The sequence below is a fragment of the Rhinoraja longicauda genome, chromosome 20 (genome assembly GCF_053455715.1).
Source record: "Rhinoraja longicauda isolate Sanriku21f chromosome 20, sRhiLon1.1, whole genome shotgun sequence".
NCBI classification, from domain to species: Eukaryota; Metazoa; Chordata; class Chondrichthyes; order Rajiformes; family Arhynchobatidae; genus Rhinoraja; species Rhinoraja longicauda.
In genome coordinates this window covers 2,979,170-2,997,008 of record NC_135972.1, presented here as the reverse complement: position 1 = coordinate 2,997,008, position 17,839 = coordinate 2,979,170, and the positions used below count along the sequence as shown (strand labels likewise).

The 17,839-nt window shown below is 51.7% G+C and overlaps 1 protein-coding gene across 5 annotated transcripts in view; it reads left to right on the top strand.

The window, feature by feature from the left end:
* Positions 1 to 17,839, top strand: part of iqsec3a (IQ motif and Sec7 domain ArfGEF 3a) — a 253,682-nt gene that overhangs the window by 185,582 nt on the left and 50,261 nt on the right. For all 5 annotated transcript variants that reach the window (XM_078416738.1, XM_078416737.1, XM_078416741.1 and 2 more), the window contains exon 6: positions 17,330 to 17,452. In XM_078416738.1, the coding sequence (XP_078272864.1) occupies positions 17,330 to 17,452 (123 nt within the window). The remainder of the gene's footprint in view (positions 1 to 17,329; positions 17,453 to 17,839) is intronic.

Genomic DNA, 17,839 nt, shown 5'->3' with positions numbered 1-17,839 from the left:
TCACCAGGGCCCGGTACAACTGTAGAAGGACCTCTTTGCTCCTATACTCAACTCCTCTTGTTATGAAGGCCAACATTCCATTGGCTTTCTTCACTGCCTGCTGTACCTGCATGCTTCCTTTCAGTGACTGATGCACTAGGACACCCAGATCTCGTTGAACATCCCCTCTTCCTAACTTGACACCATTCAGATAATAATCTGCCTTTCTATTCTTACTTCCAAAGTGAATAACCTCACACTTATCTACATTAAACTGCATCTGCCATGTATCTGCCCACTCACACAACCTGTCCAAGTCACCCTGCAGCCTTATTGCATCTTCCTCACAATTCACACTACCCCCCCGTATAAGAAAATAACTGCAGATGCTGGTACAAATCGATTTATTCACAAAATGCTGGAGTAACTCAGCAGGTCAGGCAGCATCTCGGGAGAGAAGGAATGGGTGACGTTTCGGGTCGAGACCCTTCTTCAGACTGATGTCAGGGGTGGGACAAAGGAAGGATATAGGTGGAGACAGGAAGATAGAGGGAGATCTGGGAAGGAGGAGGGGAAGGGAGGGACAGAGGAGCTATCTGAAGTTGGAGAAGTCGACGTTTATACCACCGGGCCGCAAACTGCCCAGGCGAAATATGAGGTGCTGCTCCTCCAATTTCCGGCGGGCCTCACTATGGCACTGGAGGAGGCCCATGACAGAGAGGTCAGACTGGGAATGGGAGGGGGAGTTAAAGTGCTGGGCCACCGGGAGATCAGTTGCGTTAATGCGGACCGAGCGCAGGTGTTCAGCGAAGCGATCGCCGAGCCTGCGCTTGGTTTCGCCGATATAAATAAGTTGACATCTAGAGCAGCGGATGCAATAGATGAGGTTGGAGGAGGTGCAGGTGAACCTCTGTCTCACCTGGAAAGACTGTTTGGGTCCTTTGATGGAGTTGAGGGGGGAGGTAAAGGGACAGGTGTTGCATCTCGTGCGGTTGCAAGGGAAAGTGCCCGGGGTTAGGGTGGTTTGGGTAGGAAGGGACGAGTGGACCAGGGAGTTGCGGAGGGAACAGTCTCTGCGGAACGCAGAGAGGGGAGGGGATGGGAAGATATGGCCAGTGGTGGGGTCCTGTTGTAGGTGACGGAAATGTTGGTGGATGATATGTTGGATCCGCTGGCTGGTGGGGTGGAAGGTGAGAACGAGGGGGATCCTGTCCTTGTTGCGAGTGGGGGGAGGGGGAGCAAGAGCGGAGCTGCGGGATGTAGAAGAGACCCTAGTGAGAGCCTCATCTATAATGGAGGAGGGGAAGCCCCGTTTTCTGAAAAACGAGGACATCTCGGAAGCCCTAGTCTGAAACACCTCATCCCGGGCGCAGATGCGGCGTAGACGGAGGAATTGGGAGTAGGGGATAGACTTTTTGCAGGGGACCGGGTGGGAAGAAGTGTAGTCCAGATAGCTGTGCGAGTCGGTGGGCTTGTAGTAAATGTCCGTCACTAGTTTTTCTCCTGTGATGGAGATGGTGAGGTCCAGAAACGGGAGGGAGATGTCAGAGATAGTCCAGGTATATTTAGAAATAGAATAGAATAGTTCCTTTATTGTCATTGTAACATGAGCCATGTACAACGAAATTGTAAAATGTCAGCCAGTCAGTGCACCATTCAAACATTTCTAAAAGCTAACGATACATACAAGGTAAAATATTTTAAAAAAGATAAACAACTAAAATAAATATCATGAAAATAGCACGCATAAACACCCAACCCTACATCCTTCTGTCGATTTCACAGTCTCTTATTATGTATCGCCCCTGCGTTCCTTGGCGGCTACATTTAGTGCCTTTATAGCAGTGGGGTAAAAACTATTTTTAAGTCTGTTTGTCCTTGTCCTTGTAGATCTGTACCGTCTGCCTGACGGTAACAGTTCAAACAGGGAGTGTCCGGGGTGGGAAATGTCCTTTATAATACTCTGGGATTTTTTGATGCAGCGGGAACTGTGTAAGTCCTCCAAGGTAAGTAGAGGGCAGCCGACAATCCTCTGGGCGTTGTCAATGGCCCTCTGGAGCGCTTTCCTCTGAGCCGCTGTGCAGCTGGTGTACCATACGCATACACAGTATGTTAGGATGCTCTCAATGTAGCACCGATAAAAGGACAACAGCAGTCTCTGAGTGATGTTATTCTTCCTGAGCACCCTCAGGAAGTGCAGTCTCTGCTGGACCTTTTTCAGCAGCGCAGAGGTGTTCACGCTCCACGTCAGGTCCTCCTCAATATGGATTCCCAGGAAGCGGAAATCCGCCACCCTCTCCACACAGTCCCCTCTGATAGTTAATGGTACCATGTCCGTTTTATTCTTTCTGAAGTCTATTATTATTTCCTTTGTCTTTAAGGTGTTGAGGAGCAGGTTATTTTCTCCACACCACACTGTCAGCTGCTCCGCCTCATCCCGGTAGGCGTACTCGTCCCCCCCGGTGATGAGTCCCACCACCGTAGTGTCATCCGCAAATTTGACAATGGTGTTGCTGTGGTGGGCGGGGGTGCAGTCATGTGTATAGATGGTGTAGAGCAGGGGGCTCAGCACGCAGCCCTGTGGAGAGCCGGTACTGAGGCTGAGGGCCGTGGATGTGTGATGGCCCACTCTGACTCTCTGGCTGCGAGCTGACAGGAAGCTATTTATCCACATGCAGGTGGAGTGTGGAAGTCCCAAGTCCCCCAGTTTGTCCACCAGGATGGAAATTGGCCAGATGAAAGGGCAGGATGGAAATTGGAGATGAAGTGTATGAAGTCAGTGAGTTCTGCATGGGTGCAAGAGGTAGCACCAATGCAGTCGTCGATGTAGCAGAGGTAGAGTTCGGGGATGGGGCCAGTGTACGTCTGGAACAGGGATTGTTCGACGTACCCGACAAAGAGGCAGGCGTAGCTAGGGCCCATGCGAGTGCCCATAGCTACGCCTCTGGTTTGGAGGAAGTGGGAGGAGTCAAAGGAGAAGTTGTTGAGGGTAAGAACCAGCTCTGCTAGGCGGAGGAGAGTGTTGGTCGATGGGGATTGGCTGGTTCTATGGTCGAGGAAGAAACGGAGGGCTTCGAGACCATCCTTGTGGGGGATGGAAGTGTAAAGTGACTGGACATCCATGGTGAAAATGAGGGAGTGGGGGCCTGGGAACCGGAAGTTATCCAGGAGATGGAGAGCGTGTGAGGTGTCTTGGACGTAGGTGGGGAGGGATTTAACCAGGGGGGATAGGATGGAGTCGAGGTAGGTAGAGATAAGTTCGGTGGGGCATGAGCAGGCAGAGACAATGGGTCTGCCGGGACAGTTGTGTTTGTGGATTTTGGGTAGGAGGTAGAATCGGGCCGTGCGGGGCTGGGGAACTATGAGATTGGAGGCACTGAGGGGTAGATCGCCGGAGTTGGTGAGGTCGGTGATGGTGCTGCTGATGAAGGTCTGGTGTTTATCGGTGGGGTCATGGTCCAGGGATTGGTAGGAAGAGGTGTCTGATAGTTGTCGTCTGGCCTCGGTGCGGTAGAGGTCAGCACGCCAGACTACCACAGCCCCTCCCTTGTCAGCGGGTTTAATGATTAAGTCCGGGTTGTTGCGGAGTGAGTGGAGGGCTGCACGTTCAAGAGGGGAGAGGTTGGAGTTAGTCAGGGGAGTGGAGAATTTGAGGCGGCTGATGTCACGCCGGCAGTTTGAGATAAAAAGTTCTAGTGAGGGTAGTTGGCCACACTGGGGGGGGGGTAAAAGTGGAGGGGGTCCGTTGGAGACGGGAGAAGGGGTCATCAGTGGGGGGTCGGGGCTCCTTGCCATGGTAAAAGGCTCGGAGGCGGAGGCGGCGGAAGAAGAGCTCCACGTCATGGCGGACGCGGAACTCGTTGATGTGGGGGCGGAGGGGAACAAAGGTAAGGCCTCTGCTGAGGACCGACCGTTCGGTGTCTGAAAGGGGGCGGTCAGGGGGGATGGTGAACACCCGGCAATGGTGGGGGTTGGGGTCGGATGGAGGCAGGGGGGCAGGTGGAGGGGATGTATGGTGGGGGGGGTGGTGGGTTAGCAGGGCAGAGGGGGGCATGAGGACCGATGTGGGGAGTACTGGGGGTCACCTGGCTGGAGGGGGAAGACCCAGTGGAACCCCTGCTACAGTTACCTTTAGTAGAGGGTGGGCAGTAGGACCCAGCAGTGCTGAGGGTCTCTGCCTGGTGGGGGCTGTGGACCCAGCGCGGTGTGTGTGGGCCAGGTGGTTACCTGTAGTAGAGGGTGGGCAGTAGGACCCAGCAGTGCTGAGGGTCTCTGCCTGGTGGGGGTGGGGGCTGTGGGCCCAGCGCGGTGTGTGTGGGCCAGGTGGTTACCTGTAGTAGAGGGTGGGCAGTAGGACCCAGCAGTGCTGAGGGGCTCTGCCTGGTGGGGGGGGGGGGGGGGGGGCTGTGGGCCCAGCGCGGTGTGTGTGGGCCGGGTGGTTACCTGTAGTAGAGGGTGGGCAGTAGGACCCAGCAGTGCTGAGGGTCTCTGCCTGGTGGGGGTGGGGGCTGTGGGCCCAGCGCGGTGTGTGTGGGCCAGGTGGTTACCTGTAGTAGAGGGTGGGCAGTAGGACCCAGCAGTGCTGAGGGGCTCTGCCTGGTGGGGGGGGGGGGGGGGGGGCTGTGGGCCCAGCGCGGTGTGTGTGGGCCGGGTGGTTACCTGTAGTAGAGGGTGGGCAGTAGGACCCAGCAGTGCTGAGGGGCTCTGCCTGGTGGGGGTGGGGGCTGTGGGCCCAGCGCGGTGTGTGTGGGCCGGGTGGAGCTGCAGCCTGTTGTTGGTCCCGGGGGCCGGGTACAGCGACGGCTGTGACCTGCTGCTGGGCGGTGGAGCGGCGCGGGTCAGCACGGTCGCTGGGGGAGGCCCGCGGGGACCTGGAGCCCGGGTGAGTGACGGTCGGCTCGGTCAGCGGATGGCCGGGGAGGGCGTGGGCGGCAGCGGTGAAGGGGCCGGGAAGGACGTGGGCGGCAGCGGCGGTGCAGAGGCCTCGCTCGTCGGCGGCAACGGCCCCGGGGAGGCGGTGGAGGTCGGCGTCCCCGGGGAGGCGGTGGGTGGTGATGGCCTCAGGTAGGCCTCGGCAGTCGGCGGCCCCAGGGGAGGCGGTGAGGAGCGGTACTGCACCGCACCTGGTGGCAGTAATGGCGCCGCGGGCCTCTCTCTGCCTCGTGGTGTGCCGGCTGGCTGGCCGGCCGGCAGTGCGGAGTAGCGGCGGAGTAGCGGCGGAGTTGCGGGCCTGCGGGCGGTCGAGTCGCTGCCGAGAAGTGTCGGTGGAGGCATCCGTCTGGAGGCGGGTGAGTTTGCGAGCCTTCGTGGAGTCCAGGTAGGTGACCCCCCAGCTTAGTATCATCTGCAAATTTGCTAATGGTACTTTTAATCCCTTCATCCAAGTCATTAATGTATATCGTAAATAGCTGGGGTCCCAGCACCGAACCTTGCGGTACCCCACTGGTCACTGCCTCCCATTCCGAAAGGGACCCATTTATCCCCACTCTTTGCTTTCTGTCTGTCAACCAATTTTCTATCCATGTCAGTACCCTACCCCCAATACCATGTGCTCGAATTTTGCCCACTAATCTCCTATGTGGGACCTTGTCGAAGGCTTTCTGAAAGTCGAGGTACATCACATCCACTGACTCTCCCCTGTCAATTTTCCTAGTTACATCCTCAAAACATTCCAGTAGATTTGTCAAGCATGATTTCCCCTTCGTAAATCCATGCTGACTCGGAATGATCCTGTTACTGCTATCCAAATGCTCAGCAATTTCGTCTTTTATAATTGACTCCAGCATCTTCCCCACCACTGATGTCAGACTAACTGGTCTATAATTACCCGTTTTCTCTCTCCCTCCTTTCTTAAAAAGTGGGATAACATTTGCTATCCTCCAATCCACAGGAACTGATCCTGAATCTATAGAACATTGAAAAATGATCTCCAATGCTTCCACTATTTCTAGAGCCACCTCCTTAAGTACCCTGGGATGCAGACCATCAGGCCCAGGGGATTTATCAGCCTTCAGTCCCATCAGTCTACCCAAAACCATTTCCTGCCTAATGTGGATTTCCTTCAGTTCCTCCATCACCCTAGGTTCTCCGGCCCCTAGAATATTTGGGAAATTGTGTGTATCGTCCTCATTGAAGACAGATCCAAAGTATTTTGGGCCCCATATCTGAGGAAGGATGAGCTGGCTCTGGAGAGGGTCCAGAGGAGGTTTGCAAGAATGATCCCAGGAATGAGTAGGTTAACCTATGATGAGCGTTTGTCAGCACTGGGCCTGTGCTCGCTGGAGTTTACAAGAATGAGGGGGGACCTCATTGAAACATACAGAATAGTGAAAGACTTGGATAGAGTGGGAGGGGAGATCTTATAGAGGTGTACAAAATCATGAGAGGAATAGGTCGGGTCGATGCACAGAGTCTCTTGCCCAGAGTAGGGGAATCGAGGACCAGAGGACATAGGTTCAGGTGAAGGGGAAAAGATTCAATAGGAATCTGAGGAGTAACTTTTTCACACAGAGGGTGGTGGGTGTATGGAACGAGCTGCCAGAGGAGGTAGTTGAGGCTGGGACTATCCCATTGTTTAAGAAACAGTTAGACAGGTACATGGATAGGACAGGTTTGGAGGGATATGGACCAAGCGCAGGCAGGTGGGACTTGTGCAGCTGGGACATTGTTGGCCAGTGTGGGCGAGTTGGGCCGAATGGCCTCTTTCCACACTGTATCGCTCTATGACTCTGTGGATTTGGTGCTGTAGACACTGTCGGAAGTGTAGTGCATCAGAACCCATGGAAAGACACAAGGGGCTTGTAAAATAAAAATTAAATACATAAAAGTTGCTGCAGGAAGTAACTTACTAACACAGCACTTTTCCAGAGTACTGCAGTGTGGAATTGCAACTTCTTAAAAGCTTATGTTGGAGCTTTACTTAAAGCAACTCCATTAAACACTGCACTAAAAGCAAAAGACGTGAAGTAAGAGCATCAGAAATAGAAACACGACTAAAGACTGTTCATTCTGCTTGCCCCAGATCTCTTATTTCCATTAAGATTCAAAATTAGAGGGCCTGAGCTATAGTGACAGGTTGGGCAGTCTCGGCCTAGTCTAACACAGGGACTGAGAGGGGGATATCATCGAGGAGTGTAACATCAGGAGGAGAACAGATGGGGTGAATGGACAGAGTCTTTTACCCTGAGTTGGGGAATCAAGAACCAGTGGACATAGGTTCAAGGTGAAGGTATACACAAAATGCTGGAGTAACTCAGCGGGTCAGTCAGCATCTCGGGAGAGAAGGAATGGGTGACGTTTCGGGTCGAGATCCCTTTCTTCAGACTGATGTCAGGGGACGGGGCGGGACAAAGACAAAATGTAATCGGAGAAAGGGAGATTACTGGGAGAACTGGGAAGAGGAGGGGATAGAGAAGGAAAGCAGGGACTTTCTGAAGTTAGAGAAGTCAATGATCATAAAGGTTTAAGATGAGATGGGAAAGACTTAATAGGAACCTGAGAGGCAACTTTATCACTCAGATGGTGGTGGGTGTGTGGGAAGAGCTGTCCAGGAGAGGTAGTGGAGGCAGGGACGAAAACAACTTTAAAAAGACACCTGGACATGGACCATGGATAGGAAATGTTCAGAGGGACATGGACCAAATGCGGGCAGATGGGACTAGCTTAGATGGGGCACGGACGAGTGGGCTGAAGGGCCTGTTTCTGTGCTGTGTGACTCCAGGCCCCTGTTACATGCCCTCCGATGTTTGACATTTCACCCTTGGTAAAAGATGCTTACTGTGTTCCGTGTGACTTGGTGGTACATCAGTGTTTGTGTTCACACATCATTGGAGACGCAAGGGAACATCTGCAGAACATTGATAAGCGCCCTCTGGTAGTTCTGGACAACCTCCCATGCGTGGCACTGGGCAAGTGAGGCGATATCTGGCTTCATGAATCCAGCAGTAATTCAGGTCGTGTGGGCACATTACCACCGGTCTACAGCTTCTTGACTTTGTGCATATCCTTGCCCTTTCCTCCACTGCCTACTTTATATTCTGGAGAAAACACAGTGCTGGAGTAACTCAGCGGGTCAGGCAGCATCTGTGGAGAACATGGATAGGTGACGTTTCACAGAGTGCTGGAGTAACTCAGCGGGTCGGGCAGCATCTGTGGAGAACATGGATAGGTGACGTTTCACAGAGTGCTGAAGTAACTCAGCGGGTCGGGCAGCATCTGTGGAGGACATGGATAGGTGACCTTTTGGGTCAGGACTCTTCCTCAGATCCTTCTTTTAGGTCCTGACCTGAAACGTCACCTATCCATGTTCTCCAGAGATGCTGCCTGACCCGCTGAGTTACTCCAGCACTCTGTGAAACGTCACCTATCCATGTTCTCCAGAGATGCTGCTTGACCCGTTGAGTTACTCCAGCACTTTGTGTCTTCTTTTGTAAACCAGTATCTGCAGTTCCTTGTTTCTGCCTTGTGTTCTAATCAATAGACAATAGACAATAGGTGCAGGAGTAGACCATTCGGCCCTACGAGCCAGCACTGCCATTCAATGTGATCATAGCTGATCATCCACAATCAGTACCCTGTTCCTGCCTTCTCCCCATACCACCTGACTCCGCTATCTTTAAGAGCTCTATCTAACTCTCTCTTGAAAGCATCCAGAGAATTGGCCTCCACTGCCTTCTGAGGCAGAGAATTCCACAGATTTACAACTCTCTGAGTGAAAAGGTTTTTCCTCATCTCTGTTCTAAATGGCCTACCCCTTATTCTTAAACTGTGGCCCCTGGTTCTGGACTCCCCCAACATTGGGAACATGTTTCCTGCCTCTAGCATGTCCAATCCTTTAATAATCTTATTTGTTCCAATAAGATCTCCTCTCATCCTTTTAAATTCCAGTGTATACAAGCCTAGTCGCTCCAGTCTTCCATCATACGACAGTCTCGCCATTCCGGGAATTAACCTAGTAAACCTACGCTGCACGCCCTCAATAGCAAGAATGTCCTTCCCCAAATTTGGAGACCAAAACTGCACACAGTACTCCAGTTGCGGTCTCACTAGGGCCCTGTACAACTACAGAAGGACCTCTTTGCTCCTATAATCAACTCCCCTTGTCATGAAGGCCAACATGCCATTAGCTTTCATTCAAAATCAAGACCGAGAATGCCCGGAACAAACGATGATACTAAGCAGCCACGGCAAAGTTAACTCGAGGAAATGTACCAGATCGAAAAAATAGGTCAAGCATTTGAGGAACAGTTGCGTAACCTGGGGCGCTGCCGGGATATTCTCCAATCCTCGCACTACGGTTACAGCAGGACACGGTGAGACCCCCCCCCCTGGGATTTTAAAGAAAGGAGAACTTTAAAAGAATGAATAATTAACCGTGAGGCTGACTAAAGCACAAAGCAGCCCGAGAGAACGGTTGCTCTAGTGTCATCCGGGTAGTTGGAGACCTAACCAAGTCCTTAATGACTCGTTCAAGAGAGTTAATACTGATTAATGAGCAGGCTGCAGGATGTCAGGTCTGATTTAGTAATCCCTCTCTCAACGTAGAAGTTGTTAAAACTCACCAAAGCATGATAATATGCTCTACATTAGTGCTGGCTGCTCAAAGGTGATGTTGCCTGCAGGAGACCGTGACTGACTTGCACACAGAGCTGCCACTTTGATTATCGGACACAGAAGCAGAAACACAAGCCTGCTTCTATTTTTACCGCAGCTGCATCTTTAGCGAGCCTCAATAAGGGACGGAAGAGCCTGTTATTCCACTTTGATCACATTTTCTTCATCGCAGCCTGTCGTGTCCCTCTTGTGGCCCCCCTCTTGAACCGATTACAGGTACTCACCACCTAGGCTCGCCAACTGTCCCTTATTAGCCGGGACATCCCGTATTTTGGGCCAAATTGGTTTGTCCCATACGGGACCGCCCTTGTCCCATATTAGTAGGGTTGCCAACTTCCTCACTCCCAAATACGGGACAAAGGGTGGCGTCACCGCCCCGCGCCCCACGTGACCTCACCCAGCCAGCGGCCACGTGCTCCCGCTCCACCAATGGCGGCCGCCCGGGCCGGGAGCACGTGGGTGCTGGCTGGGTGAGGTCACGTGGGGCGGGGGGCGGTGACGTCACCCATTGTCCCGTATTTGGGAATGAGGAAGTTGGCAACCCTACCACCACCTGACTTGACAGCAGACATTGTTATTCCAAGCCAACTCCATTTTGTAAAGAAGTAGAAGTTGAGATCTGTCTGATCAGGCTGTGGGAGTGGGACTTCCCTGCACAACCATGGGGCGGCATAGCGGAGCAGCGGGTAGAGCCGCTGCCTCAAAGAGCCAGAGACCACGGGTCGATCCTGACCTCGGGTGCTGCCTGTGTAGAGTTTGCACGTTCTCCCTGTGACCGCGTGGGTTTCCTCCGGGTGCTCCGGTTACCTCCCACATCCCAAAGACGAGCGGGTTTGGAGGTTAATCGGCCCCTCTGTGTAAATTGTCCCCTATTGTGTAGGGAGTGGACGGGAAACTGGGACCTTCTTCTTTCGCGTCCACCATCCATGTTTCAAATGTTACATCGCTGTCATTGTCCGTCCTGAAAAGGCCGCAAGCTTCCGGCGACAATCAGTGGGAGCCACCACGTGTACAATAGATGGTGGTGGGAGCAGAATGAGCTCAGGACACTTCCAGTTTCCAGCCCCACCACATGCACACTTCTGCTACGGGGCCAGGAAGTGGGATAATGTAGAACGAGTGTGAACGGGTGATCGATGGTCGGCGTGGACTCGGTGGGCAGAAGGGGGTTGCTTCCACGATGTATCTCTAAACTCTAAACTAAGGACCCAGTATTACATTTCAGTTCACACTGTGGAGAAAATACTGGAATAATCAGTGCAACTGATCATGAGATCAGCTTCATTATGTGAAAGTGAATCAGGCCGAGGCTGCCCCACTGCGTTAATGTGTGCAGTGCGTGGAGCCTCCACATCAACCTTTTGGACTGAATTGGCCACATTTGTCATGCCTTCACTTGCCAAGACTCGAGCTTGATTTGGTTTGATTACGTTGAAAGACTGGAGCGACTAGGCTTGTATACACTGGAATTTAGAAGGATGAGAGGGGATCTTATCGAAACATATAAGATTATTAAGGGGTATAAGAAATTAACTGCAGATGCTGGTACAAATCGAAGGTATTTATTCACGAAATGCTGGAATAACTCAGCAGGTCAGGCAGCATCTCGGGAGAATCTCAGTCTGAAGAAGGGTCTCGACCCGAAACGTCACCCATTCCTTCTCTCCCGAGATGCTGCCTGACCTGCTGAGTTACTCCAGCATTATTAAGGGGTTGGACACAGGAAGGGGTTAGAGGCAGGAAACATGGTCCCAGGGGCCACAGTTTAAGAATAAGAGGTAGGCCATTTAGAACGGAGATGAGGAAAAACCTTTTCAGTCAGAGGGTTGTGAATCTGTGGAATTCTCTGCATCAGAAGGCAGTGGAGGCCAATTCTCTGAATGCATTCAAGAGAGAGCTAGATAGAGCTCTTAAGGATAGCGGAGTCAGGGGGTATGGGGAGAAGGCAGGAACGGGGTACTGATTGAGAATGATCAGCCATGATCACAGTGAATGGCGGTACTGGCTCGAAGGGCTGAATGGCCTCCTCCTGCACCTATTGTCTATTGTTTAGAGGTAAGGCACGGAAACAGGCCCTACTGTCAAGACGACCATCAATCGCCCGTTCTTTTAAATTCTAAGTCCCCTACGTATCAAGAACGATTTACCGAGGCCGATTAACCAACAAACCCGCACGTCATTGGGATGTGGGTGGAAACCGGAGCGCCCGGTAGAACCCATTATAGGGCGAACATGCAAACTCCACACAGACAGCACCCGAGGTCAGGATGGAACCCGGGTCTCTGGCGCTGTCAGGCAGCGGCTCTACCCGCTGCACCACCGTGCCAGTTGGAAAAGGAGAGAACTGTCTGATATCTGCACTCGGGTTGTAAAGGTGCTGGCAGTAGAGTTAGCAAAATTACATTTTATCCAAATTAATTATTAAATCAATAAAATGATCGATTGTCCACTGCTAATTTCACGTGAGAGTGGGTGGTAGACGAATCAAGAATCCTCTCCAGTACAGTGGTGAGACTCTGGCTCAGAGTTACGGTAGGTGGAGCAGAGGGACAGAGGTGAGCAATGTTGTGCATCGGCATGAGCTCTGGGCCTACAGTGTCCGGGCCTACAGTGTCCGGGCCTACAGTGTCCGGGCCTAGAGTGTCCGTGCATACAGTGTCCGTGCCTGTAGGTGACCGGCGATCCGCTCAGCTGGCTCATCCCTCCACCTTGTGTAAGGAGGTGAGGAACTGCGATGCATTGTGACATGCCGTGCATCATTCCCCTGGCTCTCAGCGCAGGCAGTCTGACAGCTGTGGCCAGTTGTTTAACAGGCTCTACTGATGCACAAGGCTCTCAACTTGGATGAACAAAGTTGGAAAATCTCTCCACGCGTCACCAAAGTGTCTCAGTTCCTCACCATCCCATTGTTCAATTTTGTCTCAGCTCAACTATTATTGACTGAAGCCCAAGGTAGACACAAAGGGTTGACTGAAGCCCTCATACTTGTTTCCTTGTTTAGTCACTGGTCAACAGGGCCTTATTTGTCACATGTGCAACTGCAGAGTGAAAGTCATCTTGCATATATTACACATGTGGGTGCCGCCATTGTTCAAAGTCCAAAGTCCGGTCGGCCAGCACGCTCAAGGTACTGGAGCAGTTCCTGTCAACTGACGTCCATCTCCTCTCCTCTCCTCGCCTGGCCAACTTTGTGTCTTGGGTGGGGTGGCCAACTGTCCCGTATTAGCCAGGACATCCCATATTTTGGGCTAAATTGGTTTGTTCCGTACGGGACCGCCCTTGCCCAATATTAGGCCCGGAGGGCACTGTAGGCCCGGACACAGTAGGCCCGGACACTGTAGGCCAGGACACTGTAGGCCCGGACACTGTAGGCCCGGACAGTGTAGGTCCGGACACTGTAGGCCAGGACACTGTAGGCCCGGACACTGTAGGCCCGGACAGTGTAGGTCCGGACACTGTAGGCCTGGTCACTGTAGGCCCGTCACAGTAGGCCCGGACACTATAGTCCCGGCCACTGTAGGCCCGGACACTGTATGCCCGGACTCTGTAGGCCCGGACAGTGTAGGCCCGGACGCTGTAGACCCGGACACAGTAGGCCCGGACACAGTAGGCCCAGACAGTGTAGGCCCGGAGGCCTGTGCGCCGCCTAACGGGGATGGTGTAGCAACCCACCTCCCGGCCCGGGGGGCCGCCATTGGTGGAGCGGGAGCACGTGGCCGTTGGCTGGGCGAGGTCGCGTGGGGCGTGGGGCGGTGGCATTACCTTGTCCCTTATTTGGGAGTGAGATTGTCCCATCACTAAAATGATTGCTCCTGTTTGCTTTGCCTTGTTCAAAGAAGCAAATTCTCTTCAGGGGAGCGTTCTGACAAATGCTTTGGCAAATCAAAAGTGTTAGTCCCAACTGCCTACTCCTTGGATAGGGGTGCTTCTTCAAGTGTAACAGCTCTTTGAACTTCATATCCCTTGCTCCCCTGGCTAATTCAGCACACATAAAAACAAACAAACACCTTCGACAGATTTCCAGATGATCTTGTTCCAACATGGAAGACAGATGAATCCCGTTAAGTGCCGTTCATTCCAATATTTTTCCTCTCGTTCGGAAGCTGCTGCCGGTTGATTATTACGCAAGGAAATCTAAATTCTCTCCCGGTTGCATAAGTTTCTCCTCAGACGTGATTTTGTTTTGGGGTAGTAGCAGGAAGGTCCAGTGGTGGGGGGAAAAGTCGTTTGCATTCCAGATAGACTTTGTAAAATTTCATGCAGCACTTCTCAGGTGATTGAGCCTTAAATTAACAATGTGCTCTCAAAGCCTGCCCGCGGAACGGGAATGTATTGAAAGCACAGAGCCCTTGGAGGGCAAAGTCATTTAGGAAGGACGAGAGAACTCATTATTGATTGATGCTTTAAAAGAAGAGAATAAATTGGGTTTGTGTGTTTTTCAATATCTGCCCTTTGTCATCATGTGGCGGGTTGGTTCTCCTCAGGGACTTCAACAGTAAGGCAGAAATGGAAGAGGACATTTTCTGTATCATTTGAACCCTGAGATTAAATTATTGTGGAGCTCACGGAAAGGCATTTCTCATTATTTATAGCAAGGCAGACAGTAAACCTTTCTTTGGTTATCTTTTCTAGATGGCTGTGGTTTTCTTTGTCACCTTTGCTTTCTCTTTTTTTGAGGATAAGGTCACAGGTTTGTCCTTAATTCAGTCGGTTAAATCGGTAAGTCAAAGGATCGACCGGTGCAGTAGTAGATCTCTGGTCTGTGTCTAAGATAGACTCAAAATGTTGGAGTAACACAGCGGGACAGGCAGCATCTCAGGATAGATGTTTCGGGTCGAGACCCTTCCTCAGACCCGAAACGCCACCCATTCCTTCTCTCCAGAGATGCTGCCTGTCCCGCTGAATTACTCCAGCGTTTCGTGTCTACCTTCGGTTTAAACCAGCATCTGCAGTTCCTTCCTACAACACCTGGTCTGTGCCTATTGGTTGATCAGCTCCAGTAGGGGATCGAGCAGATGTACATGGCCTGAACACACCTGTGTTATGAAAGGTAAAATCAACCAAGTTACTCTTCAATAAGTATTACTCAACAATGTCGAGTAGTGCTTCTGGCGGCACGGGGCGCAGCGGGTAGATCTGCTGCCTCACAGCGCCAGAGACCTGGGTTCCATCCTGACCTCAGTGTGGAGTTTGCACGTTCTCCCTGTGACCGCGTGGGTTTCCTCCAGTCTCCTCCCACATCCCAAAGACGTGTGGGCTTGCAGGTTAATCGGCCCTCTGTGAATCACCCCTAGTGTGTAGGGAGTGGGTGAGAAAGTGGGATAACATCAAACAAGTGGGAACACATCAAACTAGTGTGTAGGGAGTGGGTGAGAAAGTGGGATAACGTAGAGCTAGTGTGAACGGGTGGTTGACGGTCGGCGTGGACTCAGTTGGCCAAAGGGCCTGTTTCCATGCTGTATCTTTTGAGTAACAGCAGGGCAGGAGTTTAGATTTAGATTTAGAGATACAGCGCGGAAACAGGCCCTTCGGCCCACCGGGTCCGCGCCGCCCAGCAATTCCCGCACATTAACACTATCCTACACACACTCGGGACAATTTTTACATTTACCCAGTCAATTAACCTACAAACCTGCACGTCTTTGGAGTGTGGGAGGAAACCGAAGATCTCGCAGGTCACGGGGTACAAACTCTGCACAGACGACACCCGTAGTCAGGATCGAACCTGAGTCTCCGGCGCTGCATTCACTGTAAGGCAGCAACTCTACCGCTGCGCCACCGTGCCGCACTAAATGGTCGAGCCTCGGAGAGTGTGGTAGAACTGGGAGACCGAGGGATACAGGTGTATGGTTCCCTGCAAGTGGTGACGCAGGTAGACCAAGGTGCCTTCATCGCCACTTGCCTTCATCGCTCTGGGCACTGGGTACAGGAGTTGGAACTCCACGTTACAGCAACTGCACGCGAGACTCAAGGTTGGTGAGATCCCACTTCCAGTATTGCGTGCAGTCCTGGTCGCCAGCTAATGGAAGGATGTCATAAAGCTAGAAAGTGTGCAGAAAATATTCACAACTATGTATGCCTCTGGGACCCAGGGCTTTGAGTTCTCAGAAGAGATGGATAGGCTGGAACTTGTTCCTCTGGAGGGTATGAGGTTGAGGGGTGACCTATATCACATCATGAGGGGAGTAGTTGAGGTGGATAGCACAGTCTTTTTCACAGGATAGTGGATTCTAAAACCAGAGGCCATGGACTTGTGAGAGGGGATGGATTTAAAAGAGACCTGAGGGGCAACATTTTCACACAGACGATGGTGGATATGTGCAACAAACTGCCAGTAAAAGCTGTAGAGGTTTTTAGTTTTAATTTTAGAGATACAACACGGAAACAGGCCATTCTCCTGGAGTATTGTGTACAGTTTTGGTCTCCTAATCTGAGGAAAGACATTCTAGCCTTAGAGGGAGTACAGAGAAGGTTCACCAGATTGATCCCTGGGATGGCAGGACTTTCATATGAAGAAAGACTGGATAGACTGGGCTTGTACTCGCTGGAATTTAGAAGACTGAGGGGGGATCTTATTGAAACATATAAAATTCTTAAGGGGTTGGAGAGGCTAGATGCGGGAAGATTGTTCCCGATGTTAGGGAAGTTCAGAACCAGGGGTCACAGCTTAAGGATAAGGGGGAAAGGACTGAGATGAGAAAACATTTCTTCACACAGAGAGTGGTGAGTCTGTGGAATTCTCTGCCACAGAAGGTAGTTGAGGCCAGTTCATTGGCTATATTTAAGAGGGAGTTAGATGTGGCCCTTGTGGCTAAAGGGATCAGGGGGTATGGGGAGAAGGCAGGTACAGGTTACTGAGCTGGATGATCAGCCATGATCATATTGAATGGCGGTGCAGGCTCGAAGGGCCGAATGGCCTACTCCTGCACCTATTTTCTATGTTTCTATGTATCCGCACCGACCAGCAATCCCCGCACGCTAACACTATCCTACACACACTAGGGACAATTTACACTTACATCAAGCCAATTTACCTACAAACCTGTATGTCTTTGGAGTGTGGGAGGAAACCGAAAATCTCGGAGAAAACCCACGTGGTCACGGGGTGAAGGTACAAACTCCGTACAGACGGCGCCCGTAGTCGGGATCGAACCCGGGTCTCCGGTGCTGCAAGCGCTGTAAGGCGGCATTTCTACCGCTGCGCCACCGTGCCACCCCTACACTTACAACTAAAATTGAGTACAATTACAACATTGAAAAGACATTTGGATGGGTGCATGGATTGTACAGTTAAAGAGGGCGGAGGGTGACAAAATGTAAGCAGATGGGACTAGTTGGGATAGGCATCTTGGTCAGCATGGCTGAGTTGGACCGAAGGGCCTGTTTAGGGACTGTTTGATTTTATTGTTGCGGGGTAGTGTAATATTTTCTTGTCTGACATCCATTTATATTATGCTTTGTAAAGGTTTCAATAACAAGTGATTTATTTTTTAAACATTGCATTGTGAAAAAATGGATGGCTCCATTAGCAAGTGATGGCTCCATTAGCAAGTGATGGCTGGTCATTTGCTTGTGATATGAGAATGAAAACTCACTCAAACATAACTTCAGAAGTGATGGATGAGATGCAGGTCAGTCCAATGTCCGACCCAAACTAACGACCTACTTCAGTGGTAGCGTGCCATTTACTACCCAACGGGAGGATCCAATTGATCACGAGTCCTCTGCTTGCTTCCAGTTGTGTTGTTGATGAGATGGACTTCTCCAACATGGAATTGGATGAAGCCCTGCGCAAGTTCCAGGCTCACATCCGAGTGCAAGGAGAGGCGCAGAAGGTGGAGCGGCTCATTGAAGCGTTCAGGTAAGGACAGAACTTCTTCTTAAAGCTCCTTGCGCAGTATTGAGACACAGGTCTCTGCAGGCACTGGAGCCTTGAGCAAAACTCCAAGTGCCGGAGGAACTCGGCAGGTCAACCAGCAGCTTGTAATAGGAACCCAAGGGGTAACCTTTTCACACAAAGGGGGGTAGGTATATGGACCGAGCTGCCAGAGGAGGTCGTTGAAGCAGGAACTATCGCAACATTTAAGAACCAGTTAGACAGGTACATGGATAGGACAGGTTTGGAGAGAAATGGACCAAACTCAGGCAGGTGGGACTCGTGTAGCTGGGACATGTTGGCCGGTGTGGGCAAGTTGGGCTGAAGGGCCTGTTTCCACGCTGTATCACTCTGTGACTAGTATAGCTGGGA